The 24412-nt window shown below is 36.5% G+C and overlaps 1 protein-coding gene across 2 annotated transcripts; it reads left to right on the top strand.

The window, feature by feature from the left end:
• LOC18793032 (phosphatidate phosphatase PAH2) lies at positions 2314-9470 on the top strand. Of its 2 annotated transcripts, XM_020570391.1 has the most exons (13): positions 2354-2851; positions 2952-4721; positions 4951-5851; positions 6482-6789; positions 6921-6994; positions 7159-7243; positions 7660-7746; positions 7853-7925; positions 8268-8311; positions 8412-8540; positions 8638-8736; positions 8853-9000; positions 9111-9470. In XM_020570391.1, exons 2-12 carry the CDS (start codon positions 3624-3626, stop codon positions 8907-8909), a joined length of 2955 nt encoding a protein of 984 aa, XP_020425980.1. In that variant the 5' UTR covers positions 2354-2851; positions 2952-3623; the 3' UTR covers positions 8910-9000; positions 9111-9470. The 2 variants fall into 2 exon arrangements, with proteins under 2 accessions (XP_020425983.1, XP_020425980.1); XM_020570394.1 differs by lacking the exons at positions 8268-8311; positions 8412-8540; positions 8638-8736; positions 8853-9000; positions 9111-9470 and having other exon boundaries at positions 2314-2851; positions 7164-7243; positions 7853-7871.

Below are 24412 nucleotides of genomic sequence, written 5' to 3'. Positions count from 1 at the left end.
GGGAAGGCTGACATGAAAAGAAACAAGTGAGCTTTAATCAGCTCCTCGTCCCCACAAAAAAAGAGGCAATGAGAAACAACTGAAACTCCTTTTTTCTAAGAAAAGTGTACTGAAACATAATTGTAGGGGGCTAGGGATGAAAAAGAGAAGGGGCTCAATGTGGAGAGAGACTTTCATGCAATGGGGATAACTTTTTTTACTATCTCGGCCAATAGTGCAATAATACATGAGATAACTTTTCTACATTTAATTGCATTATTGACCGAAAATAGCAAATCAATGCTATCACCCTTTACAAGAAAGTTTTTCTCCTCAAAGTGGTTGTTTGTGGGTCTAAATTCTAGGGAGTTGATGGCCGCAGAACTTTTACAACAACCCAAAAAAAAAAAGCAAGTAACAAACAAGTACAATGATGACACAAGATAACAATAATGCAGAAGGGACTTGATGATACTATCTGGTTTGACACATAAAAAACACATGAGTGAATCAGGTGTGTTTATGGCTGTAATTAAAACCATGATACTTTGAGTTTAAACATGTGGTGCAGAAAGTGACTGAAAGACTAATTATCGTTTTGAGGTTCAATTCGATCTGTTATGACTGTTATATTCACAATCACAAACCCACCAAACTGTTTGAAAGTTGAAAGTGCATGCGTTTTTATTCATTTTACGCCTACACCCTTTTTTTCCTAACTGGAAGTTACACACATATATGCACTGTGAGAGCGCAATGTGTGTCGGTGCACGCTATGGTTGAGAGAGAGTCTTGGTCTCAGCTGCAGATGATGGCTGATATGAGTTTTGAAAAGCATAAGATTTGACCACTTCTTGTTTTTTTTTTTTTTTTTTTTCAATTTTTTTTCCAACCACCAAGGAAGACAGCATGAAAGTTTTTGTTGCTGGGCTCAATGGAGAGCTCACTCTCATGATTAAACCTCCATAAATTGACGTTAAAAGCATACAAGGTGGTCCTTCTCTTTTCTTTTTTTTGGTAGGAGAGAAACTCTCATATAATGGGGATAATATTTTTTGCTATCTCCGGTCAATAACGCAATGATACTTATGTTAACTTTTTCACGTGTCATTGTGTTATTAGTTGATGATAGCAAAACAGTGATATTCTCGTTATATGTACGTTTTTTTGCTTTTGTAGAGAAACCTTTTCAACCAATCAAAACTGGCTTCCTCTGGTTTTATTTATTTATTTATTCTTTTCTCTGATTTTCTACACAGCTCAAAGCCTAAGAGCATCCACAATGATGCTCTCTATTTCTTAGCTAAAATTTAGCTAAAAATATAATAAAGCTATTTTAGGAGCTCTCTAAAAAAATTCAATTCCAACCATACTCCATAATTTGGAGAGTCATAAATGCTATAACTCTTTTTTGATTGGTCCATCTTTATTAAAAAAAAAAGAAAAAGAAAAAGTTAGCATTAAATAAAGATTTGAAATACTCATTAAATAAAGCAGCATTAAATTATAGAAAGCCACTAGGAGTCCTTTCTCTCTCATCAGATTTATGAATTCCTAGAGGACTACCTATTTTAGGAGGTGGATAGGGAGTATGGTTGGAGTTGTCTTTTTATGATTCCTTCTTAAAATTTATCTAAGAAGGTGATTTAAGAAGTTCATTGTAAATGCTCTAAGAAGTTGGCCTGATAACATCACAAGCCCAAATATTGTAGAATATGGATCCTAAATATATCAACAATTTTTCAATGATTGGATTTGGAACTAAAGCATTGGGCATGTGGTTAGTGGTGGTGCCTTCCCTCGGCCAAACTACATGCCGTTCAGAATGCAGTGATAGCAAAACGACATGGTTTTGATTGGAAAACGGAGGAGGCCTGCTTGTGCAAGAGTGAGTCAGGCCCATCTTGTACAATCAAGAAGGAACATTTGGTCTTATCTGGGACTCAGCCCAATTCTATGAAATGATTACCTTTTGACGGGTTGATTAACCTACCAACAGAAGCCCTAGTCTCTACGGCTCTCTCTCTCTCTCTCTCTCTCTCTCTCTCTCTCTGTCTCTCTGGTTGAAACTTGAAACTTGAAACTTGAAAGACCCTTGTTGCTTGCTGTAGCAAAATCATAAATTGGAAAGAAATATCTTAGAAAGATAAACCCACTAGCATGTTGTGGTCAACACCTAACAGCCAGCCGATGATTTCCATCTTATAATGAATAAACTGGGACATCCTCTTATATGCAACACAACAGCTATGTTGTGATGTGTGCTGCCGGTGAGGTCGAATATGCTCTCTTCAAAATTCTGTGCGTTCATTAAGGTAATTCAAACGCTGTTAACTGCTGTCACTAAATTCATTGTATTCACATGAAATGCTTAGAGTTTTTTGTTTTCTGCAACTATTACGAGAATGACAGTATTAAAATATGACAATCGCTCACTAGCTCGTAAGTAAATTTTGACAATTATAACAAATGTAAGATCCAAAATACAATAACAATCAGAAAGTAGGATGTGGTACTAATTGAATCGCTTCGAAGATTTTGAGGTAAGTAATAGGGCATTCATATTTTCTGTTGTAAAAGACAAAGCCCACATGGCGGCAAAAGTGACGTAATAAAGAAAAGAAGGGGAGGCTTTCATGGGCCTACATAATTCAAATATCCACCTAACTCAATTGCTCAAACCCAGAAAAGAAAAATAAAAAAAACATAAACTTGCCACTTCAATCATAAATGCAACAACTCAGATTGCCAAGAAAACAAGAATATCTCAATATCTCTCTCTCTCTCTCGCTCTCCCTCCCCGTTGAGATAGAGCGAGACTGTAGGCCCCTGGCCGTTTCTTTCTCTCTCCAACCTGACCTTCTTCTTTCAGGTTAGTTCCATTTATCAATTCTAAATTCTAATATTATTATTTTAGTTGGATAAATTAATTAATGTTTTCTTTTTTTTCTTTTTGGGTTTTGATCAACCAGCCCTGCGGTCAGAAGAAGCATAAGGAAAAAGAGAGATAAGGGAAGGAAATGCGCTGCTTTTATTTGTTGCAATTTTAATGTTGATTGGTGGTTTGGCACATTCGGATAATTAAAACCGAATATGCTTTCATTGCGCCAACCGCTATTCTCTTGCTTGGCGGTTCCGTGAGTTCATTTTATTTTGCTCCTCAGACAGGCACGCACTTTCTTCAATTGGGTTTGTCTTTGATAGTGGCAGAGAGACAGCCTCTTGACCCATCTTTTGGTCTTTGATTGACGCTTTCTTGTTTGTTTCTCAATTTTTTACTTGTTGGGTATCTAAAAACCAATGGTTTGTGGGGCTTCGTATTAAAGAATGGGATCGTAGAGAGAAATATTGTTCCTTTCTGATCCATGCAATAACTGCTTTGAGCTAAAACCGTAATAAATTTTGGGTTTTGATCCATTGGGTTCTTAAATTATACTGTAATCTTGTTTATTGGTCATCTTGGTGGTGTCAAAATTGAATTTTGAGGTAGTTTTGGTGGTTGTGTGGACGTACTTGGGTTAAAGTTTGTTGCTTTAAGCTATAAAGCCTGGAGATTTCTTGAGGCAATCAACAGGGGTCGTAAATTATGATTGAGTGTTGAGATTTTTGTTAATTGGGTGGTCTGAGAAATCAAGTATTGGAAGATGTATGCGGTTGGGAGGCTAGGGAGCTACATATCCAGAGGCGTGTACACCGTCTCTGGCCCCTTTCACCCTTTTGGCGGGGCTATAGATATTATTGTAGTTGAGCAAGAAGATGGGAGCTTCAAATCGTCAGCATGGAATGTCAAGTTTGGGAAATTTCAAGGGGTTTTGAAGACAAAAGAGAAGGTGGTCAACATTAATGTGAATGGGGAGGATGCTAATTTCCACATGTATTTGAATCATAAAGGGGAAGCTTACTTTCTTAGGGAGGTAGAAGAAGGGGAAGCTGTATTGTATCCTTCGTCTTCCAGTGATGAGAATGATGAGCGATCTCAAGAAAAGAGGCAGCCGTTGAAGACCCAAAGTTGCAATTATGGTGCTGAAAGTTTAGCAACAGTTGATCAGATTGATACACCCAATGGGAAGATATTGGCCAGGACTAATTCCCGCAAGTCACGAATTCTTGGGCTATTTGGAAGCAGGTCAATGAAGGGGCGCAAGTGTAAGGAGGAAGAGGGTGATGATAGCACGGTAAGTAAGGTGGATTCTTTGGAGCGTGCAGAGTTTGCAGCCAACCTTTTGGAGGTGAAGTGGTCCACTAGTCTTGCCACTAATAAACCCAGGAAGAATAGTGCTTCCCATTTTTCTTCTCCCAATATGTTGGTTAATGAAGAAATGCGGATTGATTCTGAGCAAACCAGGGCGAGCTCATCTCTGCCTTTGTCTAGAGTATCTAGTGATGTTGATGAATCTATGATTGAGGCAACTGAACATGATGGGAAGGCAATTGCAGTCATATCTAATATCACAGGTTCTGATCCACAAATTGTACATTCGGTTGAGCTGGAAGCATGTCCTGGCAAGCATTCTGCTGAACAAAAAGATGTTCTGTTACCTGGATGTGACATTTCCGAGAAGGCGGATGGGATAGATAGAGTTCACTCTTTTATTTACTGTGAATCATCAGAGAGCTCAGTAGTGGGAATGGATGGTTCCAGCGAACAAACTCATGAAAGACTGTACATTGCTAGAGGAGGAAGTGGGCAAGTTCATGTTCATGCTGAAACAGTGCATGCCATAGCTGAATTTCTATCAAAGGTAATCTCCCCATCAAATCTGTGGCAATAGTAACTAGAAGAATTTTTAACCTATTTAGGAATTTTAAGATGGAATGTTTATTATGACTTATTAAGCGATGCAAATATGCTTGACTGTGAGGAAACATAATTTGGTTAGAAATTATCAATTAGCTAACATTGTTCTCAACAAAGCATGCACCTGGGTTTTAATAGTCGTTGAGACTGAGGTGTTTAGTGTTCTTTATCAGGATATAGATACTGAGCAACTTGTTGAAGATATTTCCATGAAGGTGCAACCAGTGGAGGGTCCTGAAACTTATTCTCCAGAAACAGCTGCTCATTCATGCACAGGTAACTATAATATGGACCTTGAAGGGCCAGTGAAAGTTCCAGAATGCTATGATGAGCAAATGGTCCATAAAAATCCATTACCTGATTCAGTCGAAGAAGTTGAGTCGCAGAGCATATCTAGTTTAAACGACTCTGGCCATCAAGTTCAAGATGAAAAAGATAGAAAAGATGAAGATATCACATGTGATTTACAAACCCCTTCTGGGTCTATTAATGGTGGTGTTGTGACAGAAGCAGCAAGTGTGCTGCCACCACTGAAATTAGAGGAACAACAGTTCCTCTTCAGTGATGACGAAATCAGAATGACCGAAGTTCAGTGCATCAAGTCATGTTCTCCATCATGTGTAGATGGAGAAAATAGTCTCTCATGTAGTCCAAAAGACAATAAAGAATCGGTCACTACAAATTATGAATCATATTCATCTCCAGAAAAGTTTGTTCAAGAAAACCCCTCTAATGATTTTGAGAAATCAATTGAAAACCTGAGGGCAACATCGGCTGCAATTGGTATCCCTAGAAGACATAAAGCTGCTGATAAGGAAGTTGGGAGGCTGGTAGAGTCATTACCCAATATGAGGCCTCAGACTGACAAGTTGAGTGTACTTGATCTTCAGAATCCTTTAAGCCGTTCTCTGGATTCAAGTGCCAACCCCTTGAAGTGGATATATCAAGGTAAACATGATTTGAGCTGTAGAAAGTTGGAAGGAGACGAAGAGCAACAGTTAGCACTAGAAATACCTGGTATTGAGAATGCTCAGGGTTCAGCAGAGCTCAAAGATATTCCTGTCAGTCCAGTTGGTAAGAAACTTGGATTTTGACTTGTATGATATTTTACATTTTGGGTATTTTCATGCACTGGAATGAAATATATCCTTTTTCTGGCAATTGAACAGACTCTGTTTGTTTGTTTTTTTTCCTTGGTAAAGATTATATTATGGTGCTAAGAAATGATATATATTCCATGTCAGAGTGAATTTCTTTTTCACTGCCATTGGAGTCTGGTTGGTGATGACTCAACTCACTAACCAGTTTCCTTCACTTCATTCTTAGTTAGACTTATTGCCTGAGTTTGCAAGGTGATGCAAATTGCAATGATCTCATTTATGTTTTTGGTGCATAAATATTCCTTAAGTTGCAAACTGTAGAAAGCCGCATAAGTTCTGCTTTATGGAAAGATACCTCTCTGCAAACATTTGTTATAGGAAGGGATGGGAGCTGACACTGCTTCTGAAGCATTTGACACCAAAAAACTGGATTTCATAAATTTACTGTATCTATATGATAGGCTTGTTGTAAGAATTAGTGGTCATTGTTTTCCATGGGTTGTGGCTGCTTTGATTGTTTTAGGGATGATTTCAGTTGGGAAAGAGCAAATATTTGATCGAAAAAGTATAACAGCTGTTCACCCAATTGAGAAAACTGTTACAGGAGATCCATCGAATGCAAGTGTTGCCTCCACTGGAAGCTGGACGCTCTGGCCATTCGCTTTCAGGAGATCAAATTCCAGTAAGGCTATACAGCCAGATTTGAATGACGGTAGAAATCCCGATGCCGAGAATGCTTCAGAGAGCACCGTTGGAATGGATGGAGATAAGGATATGCTTTCACCCAAGGGGATGAAGAAAACAGAAAGGGTACTCACTCCAACATCTGAGCAGCTGGCGTCCTTGAACCTGAAGGAAGGGAGGAATACAGTAACCTTCAGATTTTCTACTGCAATGCTGGGGAAGCAGGAGGTAGTTTGTTGTGATTTTTATTTGGGTTCACATTCTGGCTGTAGGTTTTCATTTTTATTTGATTAGTTTGTTTTTTTTTTCTTCCCATAAATAGGTTACTGTGCTTTCTTCTCATTTTTGAAACTCAACAGGTTGATGCCAGAATTTATCTCTGGAAATGGAACACTCGTATAGTTATCTCAGATGTGGATGGGACAATAACCAAGTAAGCTGTTCTTAAAAGAACAAATCTTTCTTTTTTGGGTTCAAAATTGTACACTGAGAAAATTATTAACAAGATAAGATCGAAGTATGACAATAGGTTTTCTACAATGGTCCAGTTCTTCTCCTGATTTGTCTGATCCCATTTGATTTGCATCGGTTTTGTAGATCAGATGTTCTAGGTCAATTCATGCCCATGGTTGGGGTAGATTGGTCACAAACTGGTGTTACGCATTTGTTTTCAGCGATTAAGGTTTGTTTTGTTCTCATCTTATGTTAATTTCAGGATTTTCAAATTGTGTTTATTGACTGATTGCAATATGAATATTGCATTCATCACTCCTTGATATGCATTATTAAGCACTCTGGTGGGTTGGGTGAATTGGCTCCATACCATTTGATGGGATGGCCAGTTCATTTAGCCACAGTATTTAGTTAAAATTTCATTCGGTGACTTCCCACAACCTAATCTGTTGGCCCCATCTCTGTCCCACTTATTCAGTTGTATTGTGTCATCACCCTAAAAATTACAAGGCTCATGTTTTGTTATAATGTTCCTTTTGTCTCATCTCACCTTTCATTGTGCTTTCTGTATGAACTCATGACTACACTCATCACACTGACATTGAAACTTCCATGGATCTGATTATTCCTTTCCACATACTGCAGGAGAACGGATATCAATTACTTTTTTTGAGTGCACGTGCCATTTCTCAGGCCTATCACACCAGACAATTTTTGTTCAACCTTAAGCAGGTGTTATATAATTAATTCATGCTAAGTCCTCAACTTGCATTTGATAAATCAATATCAAGAAACCAAAACCTCATGTTTATTTATCTCTTGGTTTTCAAATTTGCAGGATGGGAAGGCTTTACCAGATGGGCCCGTTGTTATTTCCCCAGATGGACTTTTTCCTTCTCTATTTCGGGAAGGTAAGTGGTCTCTAATGCACTTCTTTTTCTATAAATTAAAGAGAGGTTGAATTTATTTGCAATATGTGCCATTTAGTTTTCAAGCATCATATATGTTTGTTCCATTTTTCATTTTGCACTTATCTTGACAATAAACTGAAATGGTAAACTGCCTTCCGTAGAGTTTAGGAGCATTCTTATCTTGTTGAATAATGCATTAGTGGAGAAAAATATTTCAATGGCTGTGATATAAATGTTTTCCATGCTAAGAAATTACTTCATTTGATCACCAGGAATGTAATTTTCCGGTCACTAAATCCTATCTAATTTCTAATGCATTGACTGACGTTCTGTTTTCCTCAGTTATCAGGAGAGCTCCTCATGAATTCAAGATTTCATGCTTAGAGGTTAGTTTCTGTTAAATATTTATCTTGATTTATTCACCTATTTTTCTGTTTTTTAAAATAAAAAAACAGTATTTTAATATCTTACATTTCTGTTTTCCAGGATATAAAATCACTCTTCCCTTCTGATTGCAATCCGTTCTATGCTGGTTTTGGAAACAGAGATACTGATGAATTCAGCTACCTTAAGGTCGGAATCCCAAAAGGAAAAATATTCATAATTAATCCCAAGGTAATTAAGATCTTCATCATACCTTAGCAGCAATCTAAATATTTCTAATTTGGTTATGCCAAATGCCAACTTTTCTTTGTGATATTTGGGTATGCAGGGTGAGGTTGCTGTGAATCGCAGTATTGACACGAGGTCATATACCTCCCTTCATGCTCTTGTGAATGGCATGTTTCCACCCACAAACTCATCCGAGCAGGTTTTGGTTCTGCATTACTTTTTCATTTTAAGTTTGTTATAGTTGGGGAGCCTTCTTTCAAAAGCAAGAGCCGGCAAGTTTGAATATCTAATTTCTTTCCGGCATGTTCATTACAGGAGGACTATAATTCGTGGAATTTCTGGAAACTCCCACCGCCTGATATTGATGTTTGAGGTGTTGAAGAGAGTTCATTGCGTTCTCTATCCGTCTCTAGATATGGAGACAGATGACTCTTGTCATATGGTTAGTTCTAAGATTGGTGAGGTAAATCCTGATTTCTCATTTTCTTATAATCTGTCAGAAACTCTGCATGTGATTTTGAGTTGTAGAAATGACAATGCTTTATGAAGACATTTTGGTGGCAAATCTCACAGGTCGTATGTAGCTTGGAACTATTGGCTAACTGTCTTCTTTGTTGCGTTATTGCTGGGCTGGCTTATCTATTGGCGACCTGAAACAATATATGGAAGATATGAAAGGAAGAGTTGGATAATCAGTCTCACCTCTATCCTGCTCCATTTTTCTTTCTTTCTGTTAAATCCAATTTTGTATAGTCTGCCCATGAACACTTCAATCTGAACACTTTAATCTGCAAGTATTATTGGAAGTCGCATGGGTAAAATAGGCATACACATATTTGGTGTGGAAAGTTCTCGTTTCCAAATGTAAATATCATTTTCTCACATGGGTTCCAAGTAAGCATCAATACACCCAAGGTGCTATGTTTGATTTCACTTGTATCCCAATAACGCTTCCAAAAAAAAAAAAAAAAAAGAAAAAAAAAAGGGAAATTAATGATACAACTGGAGCTACACAAACGGCATTTATATGTCAAGAGCTAACATATCCACGTCACCAGCACCCTTTTTTCATTTAGGCTTATTTATTGTAGTGTCCTTTGAAATTATGGTCAAATTTCATTTTACTCTCTGAAAGTTAAAGTGGCCCCCCGGCGAAAACTGGACAACCCTGGTTGGACAAGTTTGGATCGTAAGAGAGCATGTCATGGCTTGTGTAGGGCTTTCGTAAGAGGCTAAAGTAGATCACTTTAACTTTCAGAGGATAAAGTGAGATTTGACAGGGAGGCATTACAGTAAATAATCCTTTTATTTTTGAATTCACTCTATAGAGTGCATGTACACTAGATTAGATAGAGGTGATCAGAAGTGTGTGATCTTGACACCCAAATGCTTCTGTGCAAAATCTACAGGGTTGTTGAGTTCATCCTCATCAATGAAGCCATTGCGATCCGCGTCTGCAGACCGTAACCCAAGCCTGCTCTTGAACATGGCGAAGCGTCCTCCAGTGGCGCGGATAGCCTGGCGGAGTTCTTCTTTGCTGATACGGCCATCTTTGTCCGTATCAAATTTCTTCAGCCACTGTTTCAACTCCTCGGTTGTCATAACACGCTTGCCATCGCTGGTGATGCATCGACTTTTAATCGCCATATTATGATAACCTTTTTTTGTTTGTGAAAGCCTGAAAATCTTCTACTTCTCATTCATCGATTTATAACCTGTCCTTGTATTCACTCTCACTCTTTCTACTTAGTTTAGTCTTTTTTAATTACGGAATTAGATTCTGATTAATCATGAAATAAACATGTACTTTGTGGAAAAGTTTGACGTACGGCTTACGTACCTTCAATTTTAATACCTTCTAGAATGGCTACTAAAAGAAAATAGAAAATAGAAAGAAAAGAAAAGAATCGTTGCTGCTCTCTCTCTACATTGCTAATTAAGGGTGAGAGATGTTTAGACTAAGACAAATGGATGAAACTGTGTGTGGAGGCAAAATAATTAGAATAATTGTGTTTTTTTTAAATAAAAGGAATTACGTGTAGTCAACTCACCACAAATATATACTGTTCGCTTATTTGGGTTAGTCAAATTTTTTTCTTCTAGTTAAATGAACACAATTATCACTAAATTAAAAGTTAATTAGCTAAAATAATTTGGTATTTATAAATCTGTTTCCGAATGAAAAGAAAGTTAGGCCTATTACCAATTAAGAAAGAAGGATTGGATCGAATCTTCACAAAGAAAGAAAATTAGTGTTGTCGCGACCTAATAATATCTTTCCCACATTAAAAAGATATTTCTTTTAAAAAGACACAGATTCCATGCAATTTCGGCCGTGTTGTGTAGGTGGCATATGGCATATATTGGCATGTGGATGTGGTACACGTTGGGACCTCCATGACAGTTGAGAAGAATGTCTGGCCTTTTCCCCCTAACTTATGTGACTTGGTTGGTATTTGGGGTGTGTATGTGTGTGACTTTATCCATTTATAAAGTGTGTTTTTTTTCATTAACGGAAAAATAAGAGTAACATTTTTCACCTCTTTCGTTTGTCATATACATATACGGTATTTATATCTAAAGAGGGCAATGGGCCAGTTAGGAGTTGGGTATGGTAATACCATCTCCGATAAGAAATTTTTGAGAATTCCTGTCATGTACTCATCGAAAAAGTATCTCCCAAACCCGCCTCAAATTCCCGATTTATTTATAAAATAACGAACTCATATACACACATTGAATATTTTCTTAATGTTGGTTAGGTAATTAAAAACCTCTATCGATACAAACAAAATGCAGCCTAACAAATTGGTCAGATGTCGATCATTATTGTGGTATTAAGGTATCCCACGCAACTTACAATTTTTATTTTGAAAGTAAGAGATGGGCATGAAATTAAATTGAATGCCATATACAAAAAAGAAAGAATATGATCCCTTAATACTATAATCCCATTTAGGCAAAATCAATTGTAACCAAGTCATATCCAAGGTACAAAAATGTATGATTTTTATTGAACTTGAAGGAAAGTCCCAGTGCGAAAGTAATCAAAACCAAAAACAACTTTGCTGTCACTGTATCCTTGCCTAGGTTAAAACTTAAAAGTTAGTGAGGTGCAACCTTTCAATTTGGTATTTACCACAAAGAAAACACATTTTCTTTTGGAATAGTAGATTTACAATTGATTATCCGTTCAAGACTTAATACAACAAGTATTTTAGAGGAAAGAAATTGAAAAGAAGTTAATTGTTATATTATCTTATATTATTTATTTATTTATTTTAATTAAAAATAAATTTATTACTTATCGGACCGGATTCGGGGATGGGGATAACAATACCATCCCCGACCCATATCCAATAGGGGATTTTTAAAATTCGGGGATCTCTATACTCACCCCCGAATTTTCCCAAAATTTTGCCCGTTAGGGTTGGGGATCTCTAATTCCGTCTTCTTGCACCTTAGTTCAAACCACATTCTCAAAATTTAGATTAATTTAGACTATCATATGTATTAAAAAAATTAAATTTATTTATAAATCTAACTATATTTTGTAAATAATATGAATGCAATAATTACATTAGACTTTTTTGGGCACTTCAAAATGTGGTTCAAGGATATGAAATGTCTAGTTTTTAGATCACTATTTAAGAATCATCATTTAAGAGCATTTCCATCCATTTGTCATGGCAAAAGGCAAGGGGAGGCAAAGGATGTTACTATTCACATAAATAGTGCCAGCCATAGCAATTTTTTTGTTGGTTTTCCACCCATTGCCATGGTAACCTAAGGACAACTACTATTCACATGAGATATGAAGAGAGGAATTTGTATAGAGTTTTGATGTGGGAAGTGAAGAATATGGCTAGGTATTTATTTTTTTAAAAAAATCTAAATTTTTTGGTTCCCCCATCCCTTTTTTCTCAAGTTTTTTGTTATTTAAATTAGCTGCTGACGTCAGCATTAGGTCAGCTTGCCCAGGCAGCAGCCCAGACAAGTCTTACATTTGGGCTTGCTCAGGTTGGCGGAGCCCAATTCTTGTCCTGATAAGACTTGGGCATTGAAAACACATTTGAGGGCCTGGGAGGCCTCTTGCCCGAACTGGAACCTTCGGTGGAAATGCTCTAAGAAAATCAACAAATTTGAAATCATTTGACAATTTGATTATCCTCACAGATGTTTCGTTGTTTTAGGGAAAACATTGTATTCATTGAGATCGTAATGTATAATGTAAATGCTCATCACAGACGAAACAGTTCTACAGAAAATAGTACATAACAATATGAAAAGTTTTGTGAGAGTTCTTTCTTTTTTTGGATATACTTATGAGGATTTAAATTTAAATCTCTATGCTACTTGAGCAAGATATTGATATGGATGCATGTGAAATTGCTCTAGATCTGCTCATATCACAATCTTTCCACATGTGGTGGTGAGTGGATTGTAATAATCTCCATAACATGGAACTTTATCAGTGTGAGTTGTGTACGTATATACGTATGTACTATAATATATTAGACACACATACATATACCTAATAGATGTCACTACACAAAGTTTGTTACTTTATTTTTGTTAATCACTATATATTATACATAATCAGGGTTCAAATTCATCTTTCCCGGAAACGAGAGGTACCGAAAGGTCATCTCCTTCGTTTCCTCTACCCTGCACACATACATAGTAACATAGGTAATACGAATTACAAGTAATTACATATGCTTACACACGAACGGAGTCATATATAAGCTTGAAGTGATTGCAACCCCCCAAGATGCCAAGTCTAGCTCCGCCACTATGTTTATATATCCACACACATATATAGAGCTTCAGTTGACAGCATAGTCAACGAGCTTGCTGAGAACTAGTTACCCACTAATACTATAATTAATGAAGTGTATAGTTCAATTTTAGGACATACTTGACGAGCTTGCTGAGCTCCTTGTCTATAGAAATGAAGCCATCGCGGTTGTCATCTGCATAATTTTTAGCAAACCAAGCTCTTAAAGGAGGACATTTCGAGCCAAGTTCTTTGAAGGCTTCTTTCAGCTCCTCTTTGGAAAGTTGAGCATCTCCATTCTTGTCATGACTTTTGAAGACATTCATTATCTGCTGCTCGGTGTAGGGAACGTTGTTCGGGACCTTATAATTTGTATCGAAAACCATCTTCTTCTAATTTATTAACTGCAAAACTAACAAGGATAAGGAATTAACTAGGGCTTGAATGACTTGCACTATGAATTCAATCCCATTTATATAGGACTCTGCCTGGTCCCCTGGGCATATGTTGGACCATAAAAAAGTATTCTAACTAATATTCTTCAAGTCACATACCTCAGGGGTCTTAATTTTGGAAAATAATTTGTTGGTATCGAGTACTAACATGTATGCAATACTAGTATATGGTACATTGTCGATATTTTAGCTAATAATTTGTTGATATATAGTTTGGAATTGAGCCGATCACTCTCCTTAAAAATAATACTTGATTTCCATGGATGAATATCTAACAAATTCTTGTTCTTCTTGTTTTTGAGTTATGTTCTCTTGTTCTAAGTGTTGCATGTTGTACTTGATCATTTTCTAGTTTGTATATGGACCAGATTTGTGCGTGCAAATAAAGCATGGAATTTTGCAAGCGATAATAGTAAAAATACTTCATCTGCCAGTGTTGTTATGGACAGTGATCGAAAGGAATAATTCAACTTTTCCGTTTGTGTTTTTATTCTTTCTATAATTCAACTTTTCCGCCGGCCAACGTGGTGAAGCATTTTTTAACAATAAGAATTAAAATCCCTAAATTCATGTTGGAAATAGAATCCTCAGACCAAAGGCATATATACAAACACGAAGGCCACATGGTTTGTCCTTATAAGAATCAAACCGAAGACTATTGGGAACAATTATATGTGAGATTTGGCCTATGACTATTGGACAATCACCCGCTACAAAAAGAAAAAAAAAAAGAGTAACAATTACCAGGTGATATTTAGTGACTAATTAGGGGTGACTAAATTTTAATCACCAAATAATAGTGACTGTTGCTATTTTTTTCACAGTGACCCCCATTGTAGATAGATGTCATATGGATAACACAGCATGGATATCAAACTCGACAGCGATAGCCTTCATATCCAAATAGATTGGGGGAGGGGTGTGATTTTCTTGTAAATTATGAAAAGGTTTTGGGTGTACAATGTCTTGATATGCTATTAATATGGGTGGAGAAACTTTAATTTGAACTCGAATTCCAACCTGCCTATCTGTAGCTGGAGTAATTTAGAACATCATTTCTGTCACATATATATATATATATATTTTATGAGTCTAGAGTATAATATTAATAAATAAACATAAGTGTAACATCGGGACCTCCATGCCAGTTGAAATGTCTGCCTTTTTGCCCCTAACTTATGTGACTTGGTATTTGGTGTGTGTGACTTTATCCATTTATAAATTGTAACATTTTTCTTCATTAAAGAAAAAAAGGAGTAACATTTTTCATCCATTTCATTTATTGGTTAAGCAACGTGTATATATGTGTGTACATATATCATAATTCTTTAATTTATTAATAAGAATGATTTGTAGATGTGGATTATGCAAATTGGTCAGTAAAGTGAGCGCGCCTCCTTGCACCTAAGTTCGAACCTCCCTTCTCATAAATTTAATTAATTTAGAATAATTTAGACATCGCTTGTATAAAAAAAATTAAAATTTATTTACAAATTGAACTCTTTGTAGATAATATGCATGAAATAATTACTTTTTTGGGCACTTCCACATGTGGTTTAAGGATATGAACTGTCTAATTTTTCAATCTCCATTTAAGAAAATCAACAAATTTGAAATCATTTGACCATTTGATTATCCTCACGAATATTTCGTTGTTTTATTGAAAACATTATATTCATTTTGTTGTGCTATGTTTTAAGAGATTGTGACGTATAATGTAAATGCTCACCAAAGGAAACAGTAGGGGTGTGCAAGATCCAATTTAATTCCCCTAAACCGACCAATCCAATTCAACTTTAATATGTTTCAATGATTTGGCGGAGTGGATTGGATTCCTAATTTCCAACACCAACATATGATCAGATCAGATGACGGATTTCCTCATTTTGCTTATTAGGCAATTTTCATTTAGAAAGTTATAAATATTTTAAGTAATTTGATGAAGTTATGTTTGATATATTATAAAATCAGAATAATTTTCTCTAGCATTTCATTGATATTTTAAATTTACATTCTATTAAAGTGTTTTATTATATTAAACTTGAAGATAAATGTTTCATATTTCGTTATTATCTTTTTCCATTATGAAAACCGATCATCCAATCTAGTCTAATCCAATATAAATTGGATCAAATCGGATTGGATTTATATCTCTCTAATGTGATCGGATTGGATTAGAAAATTATAATCCAATCTATATTAGATCGAATGCGGATTTATACAATTGTATTAGTTTCGAACCGATGTACACTCCTAGAAAATAATTATATAGAAAAGAGTGTAACAATGAAAAGTTGGGTGAAAGTTCTTTCTTTTTTTCTTTTTCTTTTTTGATATACTTATATGAAGATTTTAAATTTAAATCTGCATGCCACTTGAACAAGATATTGATATGGAATCATATTAAGTTGCTCTGCTCATGTCCACGCTTCCAAATGTGGTGTTGAGTGGAATATTGTAGTAATCTCTATAACATGGAGCTTTTATCAGTGTAAGTTGTGTATGTATACGTATGTAATACAATATATGTGTACATATATAAATATATAGACACACCTACATACACATATATATGTAATAGATATCAATACACAAAGTTTGTTACTTTATTCTTGTTAATCACTATATATTATACATAATCAGGGTTCTTCATCTTCCCTGGTAACGAAGGGAAAAAAAAGGTCACCTCTTTCGTTCCTTCAACCTTGCACACATATATAGGTACTACGGCTGCTTACAAGTAATTAAAGACGCTTACACACGGACGGAGTTACATACAAACTTGAAGTGGTTGTGGCCACTAAGATACCAAGTCTAGCTCCATCACTACGATTACATATATAGAGAGAGCTTTAATTGAGGGTATAGTCAATGAGCTTGCTGAGAATATATCTATAGCAAGTACATACAAGAACTAGTTACCCACTAATTAATACTATAATTAATGAAGTATATACTTCAATTCTAGGGCATACTGGACGAGCTTGCTGAGCTCCTTGTCTATAGAAATGAAGCCATCGCCGTTGTCATCTGCATACTGTCGAGCAAACCAAGCTCTAAAAGGAGGCCATTTCGCGCCAAGTTCGTCAAAGGCTGCGTCCAGCTCTTCTTTGGAAAGTTGACCATCTCCATTCTTGTCATGACGTTTGAAGACGTCCCTTATCTGCTCCTTTGCGTAGGGAACCTTGCTCGGGGCCTTATACCTATTTGTTTCCCAAACCATCTTCTTCTAATTTATTAACTGCAAAACTACCAAGGATAAGGAATTAACCAGGGCTTGAATGACTTGCACTATGAATTCAATCCCATTTATATAGGGCTCTGCCTGGTTCCCTGCGCGCATGTTGGACCTTAAAAAAGTATTCTAATATTCTTCAAGTCACATGCCTCATGGGTCTTTATTCTGGAAAAGAATTTGTTGGTATCGAGTACTAACATATCTACAGTATATGGTACATTGTCAATATTTTACCTAATATTTTGTTGATATATACTTTGGCAACGAGCGGATCACTCTCCTAAAAAATAATACTTGATTCCAATGGATGAAATATCAAACAAATTCTTGGTAAACTACAGTTGATTATTAAAAAAAATCGAGTAGCATATATGGACTAGATTTTGCGTGCACATAAAGCATGGAACTTTGCAAGTAGTGATAATAGATGCTTAATTGTTTGGTCTAAAACGGTTTGTGAGCTTTTCTTTGGTAGTAAAGTTGATAACAGTAAAATGCTTCATCTGCCAATTGTTGAAAGGAATAATTCAGCTTTTCGGTTTGTGAAACCTTTTTTTCTTCTTTCTTTCTGAAAGGTGCCCAACTTTTCGGTTTGTAAGGGATAATTCAACTACACAGATGCTAGGACTCGAACTCATGACGTTGTCTGAGAGAACAATTGCTCTAAACCACTACATTAGTGGATCCTTTGCACGTAGTGTTTTAATATAACATATAAAATCATTTTAACTATAAAATAATCATAAGTATTAAAACCCCTAAATTCATGTTGGAAATATAATTCTTAGACTCAGAGTACTTGAGATCTCCATCTTATACTCTTTAAGTTGGATCGAGATTCATTATGTGAGATTTGGCTTATGACTATTGGGACAAGCATACCCCATTGTAGATGCCCTATGAATAACACACAGCGTGGTGGATTTGAAACTGGAAAGCAATATCCGATATGTGGGGTAATTTTTCTGTAAAGTATGCAAAGGTTTTGGGTGGACAACATTTTGAACAGAACCACCACAAGAACACTACAAGAAAGGGGTGCCTGAAACACTACAAGAGATAAGGTTTGGACTTGCAGTGTAAGATTAAGATTATGGTTCATTCAAAAAACCGAAACCAATAGCAATATCCAACAATATAATGGATCACTACACGTGACGAAAGCGTATAATGGATCACAGTAAAATGCTTTATATATTCTTTGATCGGCACACCGACATATGCTGTATGTTTGTAGATGCCATATGGATAAGACGGTAGCTCTGAAACCAAAAGTACTTCGCGATAGCTAGCTATATATGCCTGACATCCAAAAAGCTTGGGGTCAATCACCCACTCTATAAATTAGTGTTACTCTTACGAGTCCAATTTTCCTCTTACCAAATCTCTTGTGCCTCTTTATTTCTTCATTGGTTTTGTGACACACGGCACACCATTTAACAACATTTTAATTCTATTAACTCTTCAACCCATTTCTTTTTATTTTAAAAAAAATTATTAAAATACGCGTTTGACACAAACATGTTCTCTCGTCTCCTCATCTTCTACCCTACGTATCATCAGACTCAACCCTTGCATCATCTCTGCCATGCAAAACTTAGCCCCTGTATCTGGTTCGATAAATTTTTTCGCTCATTCGAAGCTGGTTCGTTGGGTAAGCTAGGTTTTGCTTCATAATTTTTCTCCACTTTTTTGGAGCCATCGTATGAGAAACACTTCAACAAATAACTTGCGACAATCATATACCGATTATGCAATTCATGTGAATCAAACTCATTTGGTTTCAGTTTTTTTTTCCATAAAAGACAATGAAAAATGTGATTTGAACAGAACTTGCATACTGCAAATTTACATGAAAACCAGCCAGTGCCAATGCCGAGCAGATGATTCACGAGCTTTTGTCAATTCTTTCAGCCTCTTAAGTCTTTCTCTCTCACTCGACTCAATTCACAATCACCATTGGAAGGAAAATCGCTTCATAAATTTTTCCCCTTTTTGGCTGCTGCTAACACCATTCAAATAGAATTTAGGGTTACGAATGATTCAGTATGTTTCTATTCTTCTCACAATGAGGTATTTATAGTGATACAAATACAAGTCTATCTAGTAACTAATTACAATAAGGAAAAAGGAATAAATACAATCCAGGTCAAACCGGTATTCCTATAATTACAAATCAATATAATAAAGGTAATTGTCTATAATTCCTATTGTGATTCAAGCCAACACTCCCCCCAAGATGGTGCATAGATGTCGCAGATACCTAGCTTGGTAAGTGAATCTGTAAAGGCTTGATTTGATACAACCTTGGTCAACATATTTGCCAATTGTTCAGTAGTCTTAACATATGGAACTTCAATAATCTTCTCTTCCAATTCCTCATAAATAAAGTTTCGATCAATCTCTACATGTTTCATTCTATCATGTTGAACTGGATTTTCAGCAATCTTAATTGCTGACTGATTATCACAATACAACTTCATAGTATTCTCAGTAGGAAAACCTAGCTCCCCCATAAGCCTTTTTAACCATAGCACTTCACAAACACCTTTCACCATAGCCCGATACTCGACATCTGGACTCAACAAATAGACAACCTTCAGCTTTTTACTCTTCCAAGTAACCAAGTGACCGCCTAAACAAACGTGAAATAACCAAATGTCTATCTCCTCTTATCCCCATTCCCTGCCGAGTCTAAGTCCGTATACCCCACAACCTTTACATGCCATGCTTTAAGAACATCAGACCTTTTCCTAGTGCAGACTTCAAATACCTCAAAATTTGGACTACTGCATCCATATATCGTAAACTTGGATTATGCATGAACCTACTTACAACACTTACTGCATATGCAATATTAGGTCAAGTGTGAGACAAATAAATCAACCGACCAACCAACCTTTGATATCGTCCTTTATCAGTTGGAACTTGATTTGGATATTCTTCCAAACCATGATTTTGTTCTATAGGAGTACCAATCGGTTCACACCCAAGCATACCTGTTTCCTTTAGCAAATCAAGAACATATTTTCTTTGTGACAAGAAAATTCCATATTCAGAATGAGTTACCTCAATATCCAGAAAATATTTTAATCCACCGAGATCCTTCATATCAAATTCAGAAGCGAAATAGCCTTTTAATTTGCCAATTTCATCAAGATCATCACCAGTCACGATCATATCATCCGCATAAATAATAAGAGCTGTTAACTTACCATTCTTCCTTTTAAGAAATAAAGTATGACGAGCATTGCTCTGCTCATGACCATATTTTTCATGGCACGGCGCAATCTCCTAAACCAAGCTTGCAAAGACTGCTTCAATCCATACAGTGCATTCTTTAATTTACACAGAACACTGGCATCAGTAGGAGCATTATAACCTGGTGACAATGACATGTAGACTTCCTCCTGTAAGTCTCCATGTAAAAAGACATTTTTTACATCATATTGCTGCAATGGTCAGTTAAAGTTTGTAGCTAAAGATAGTAGAACTCGAATGGTATTGATCTTAGCCACATGTGCAAATGTCTCTTGATAATCAATACCATAAGTTTGGGTAAAACTCTGGGCAACAAGTCTGGCTTTATACTTGTCAATAGAACCATCCGGTTTGTGTTTTATGGTATAATACATCTGCAACCAACTGGTTTCTTCCCTTATGGCTGTTGCACCAATTCCTAGGTTTGATTTTTCTCAAGAGTTTGGATCTCTTCAATCATAGCAATAGCCCATTTTGAATCAGACAATGCATCTTGTACTTTACTATAAATAGCCACAGTAGACATTTGATTTACAAATGCCTGACAAGCTTCAGATAATCTGTGAGTAGACATATAATGAGAAATAAAATACTTTACCTTTGTCGCAGGCTCTGGTGAATATCCATATGGTGGCTTCCCACAATTACTCATTGTTGGTAACTGATACTCACTACGCTCAATAATTTCACAATCCTTGTTAGTGTTAATTAAAGATTCTATTCTTACCTCAAGAATGTCAGCATGAGGAGACTTAGGGCCGGTACTGGAAAAGTAGTAGAGAGAGGGGCAGCACAGACGTTATCGGCTGTGGGTGCGAATGTGCAGGTAGGTTCAGTCGCAGGTGCGGTACTGGTTGGTACTGTGCAGGTTGGTTCGTTACTAGCTGTCAAGTCACGCATGGCTACCAATTAACCTCATTATTATCCTGAAATAACTCATCCATTTTGACTCTTCAACGCTACTCTCCCCCATAAGAGGAGAATGAGATACTGGTTTAGCAAAATACATCTCATGCTTGGAAAGCGTAACATTCATAGTAACATAAAAATGTTGACTCGGTAGATGAAAGTACCGATAACCCTTCTGATGGGGGTGATAACCAATAAACACACACTTCACAGCACACTGATCGAATTTCGTATGTTGATGTTTGTGCAAGTGCACAAAAGCAACGCATCTAAAAACACAAGGTAGAAGTGTAACATCCCACATCGACCAACGGAGAGGGGGTGATGTGCCTTATATGTACATGCCCTCCTCCATCTAGCACGAGGCCTTTTGAGAGCTCACTGGCTTCAGAGTCATGGGAACTCTGAAGTTAAGCGAGTTGGGGCTAAATCAATCCCAGGATGGGTGACTCACTGGGAAGTTGCTCGTGATTCATAGAAACAAAACTGTGAGGGCAGAAAGGGGGCCCAAAGCGGACAATATCGTGCTATGACGGAGCCGATCCCGAGATGTGACAGAAGAGTGATATGAGATAGGAAGGAAACATAAGCCTCAAATTTGTCCAATGGTGTCTTAAACTACAGGACACTAGCAGGAACACAATATTAAGAAGATAGACTGTATAGGTGATCACCTCCTCCTAGAATTATGGGGTCATATGGGCACCTATAAGACTAGCATGAGTAATTTCACAATTTTGATGATTCTTCCCTTCATCCACACCATTCTGCTGAGGTGTGTAAGGACAAGTAGTCTCATGTAGAATTCCATGTTTCTGAAAATAACTGTGTAAGAATGGTGTGGATGAAGGGAAGAATCATCAAAATTGTTCACCACCATTATCTGAAAGAAGCACCTTTAAAGTAGCAGAAAATTGATTTTTAATCATCTGGTGAAAAGTTCGAAAGCAAGCAAAAACATCACTCTTATTTTGCATCAGGTACAACCATGATATGCGAGTGCAATCATCCACAAAATAACAAATCAACGGAAGCCAGAAGTACTAGTAATTGGAGTAGGCCCCAAACATCAGAATGTACCAAAACAAAAGGCAAGATATTGATATGGAATCATATTAAGTTGCTCTGGTCATGTCCATGTTTCCACATGTGGTGTTAAGTGGATTGTAGTAATCTCTATAACATGGCGCTTTTATTAGTGTAAGTTGTGCATGTGTACGTATGTAATACAATATATATGTACATACATAAATATATAGACACAAGTTCACAACTACGTACACATATATACGTAATAGATACCAATACACAAAGTTTGTTACTTTATTCTTGTTAATCACTATATATTATACATAATCAGGGTTCAAATTCATCTTCCCTGGTAACGAAGGGAAACAAAAGGTCACCTCTTTCGTTCCTTCAACCTTGCACACATATATAGGTACTACGGCTGCTTACAAGTAATTAAAGACGCTTACACACAGACGGAGTTACATATAGACTTGAAGTGGTTGTGGTCACTAAGACACCAAGTTTAGCTCCACCACTACGATTACTTATATAGAGAACTTCAATTGAGGGCATAGTCAACGAGCTTGCTGAGAATATATCTATAGCAAGCACATACAAGAACTAGTTACCCACTAATACTATAATTACTTAAGTGTATACTTCAATTCTAGGGCATACTGGACGAGCTTGCTGAGCTCCTTGTCTATAGAAATGAAGCCATCGCCGTCGTCATCTGCATACCTTTGAGCAAACCAAGCTCTACCAGGAGGCCATATCGAGCCAAGTTCTTTGAAGGCTGCGTCCAGCTCATCTTTGGAAAGTTGACCATCTCCATTCTTGTCATGACGTTTGAAGACGTTCCTTATCTGCTCCTTTGTGTAGGGAAACTTGGCCCTCTTATTACGGACCTTATCAAGATTATTGTGATAACCCATCTTCTACTAATTTATTAACTGCAAAAACTACCAAGGAATTAACAAAGGCTTGAATTGGGTGACTTGTACACTATGAGGGAGCCCATTTATATAGGGCTCTGCCTGATCCCCTGCGCACATGTTGGACCTCCAAAAGTATTCTAATATTCTTCAAGTCACATGCCTCAAGGGTCTCTATTTTGGGAAAGAATTTGTTGGTATCGGGTACCAATTTATTTACAGTATATGATACATTATTGATATTTTATTCAATATTTTCTTGATACTCCAGTTTGGTATTTTGTTGATATATACTTACTATAGTTTGGCATCGATCCGATCACTCTCCTTAAAAATAATACTTGATTCCAATGGATGAAATATCAAACAAATTCTTGTTCTTCTTGTTTTTGAGTTAGGTTTCTCTTGTTCTAAGTGTTGCCTCTTGTAATTTCCGCAGATGAAATTGGTAAACTACAGTTGATTATTTAAAAAAAATCGAGTCATATATATGGACTAGATTTTGCGTGCACATAAAGCATGGAACTTTGCAAGTAGTGATAATAGATGCTTAATTGTTTGGTCAAAAGCGGTTTGTGAGCTTTTCTTTGGTAGTAAAGTTGATAACAGTAAAATGCTTCATCTGCCAATTGTTGAAAGGAATAATTCAACTTTTCGGTTTGTGAGTGAAACCTTTTTCTTTCTTTCTTTCTAGCAGATATTAGAATTCGAACCTATAACGTTGTCTGAAAGAGAAATTGCTTTAAACCACTACACTAGTGAATCCTTTGCACATAGTATTTTAATATAACATATAAAAACATTTTAACTATAAATTATTAATCATAAGTACTAAAACCCCTAAATTAACGTTGGAAATATAATTATCAGACTCAAGAGTACTTGAGATCTCCATCTTATACTCTTTAAGTTGGATCGAGATTCATTATGTGAGATTTGGCGTATGACTGTTGGGACAAGCATCCCAATTGTAGATGCCATATGGATAACACACAGCGTGGTGGATATGAAACTCGAAAGCCATATCCGATATGAAAAGAAAAGAACATATGTTTTATGTTGTGTTGTAGATGCCATATGGATAAGGGTGTCGCTCTGAAACCAATAGTACTTAAACGCGATAGCTATCTATATATGCCTAACATCCAAAAAGGTTGGGGTCAATCACCTATGGACTATAAACTAGTGCTACTCTTACAAGTTGAATTTTTCTGTTACCAAATTCTCTGTGTCCCCATTTCCTCCTTGATTTTGTAACATGTGGCACACTATTTAACAACATTTTA

The sequence above is a fragment of the Prunus persica genome, chromosome G1 (assembly GCF_000346465.2).
Source record: "Prunus persica cultivar Lovell chromosome G1, Prunus_persica_NCBIv2, whole genome shotgun sequence".
Classification (NCBI taxonomy): Eukaryota; Viridiplantae; Streptophyta; class Magnoliopsida; order Rosales; family Rosaceae; genus Prunus; species Prunus persica.
The sequence above is the reverse complement of the archived record's forward strand: the minus strand, read 5'-3'. Positions and strand labels throughout refer to the sequence as shown.

Excerpts from the sequence above, each read along its gene's own strand:
- LOC18793032 (XM_020570391.1), top strand. The coding sequence starts at position 3,624 with ATGTATGCGGTTGGGAGGCTAGGGAGCTACATATCCAGAGGCGTGTAC. Across the intron at positions 5,852-6,481 it reads TATTCCTGTCAGTCCAGTTG|GAGATCCATCGAATGCAAGT; the intron begins GTAAGAAACTTG and ends AAACTGTTACAG. Across the intron at positions 7,926-8,267 it reads TCCTTCTCTATTTCGGGAAG|TTATCAGGAGAGCTCCTCAT; the intron begins GTAAGTGGTCTC and ends TGTTTTCCTCAG.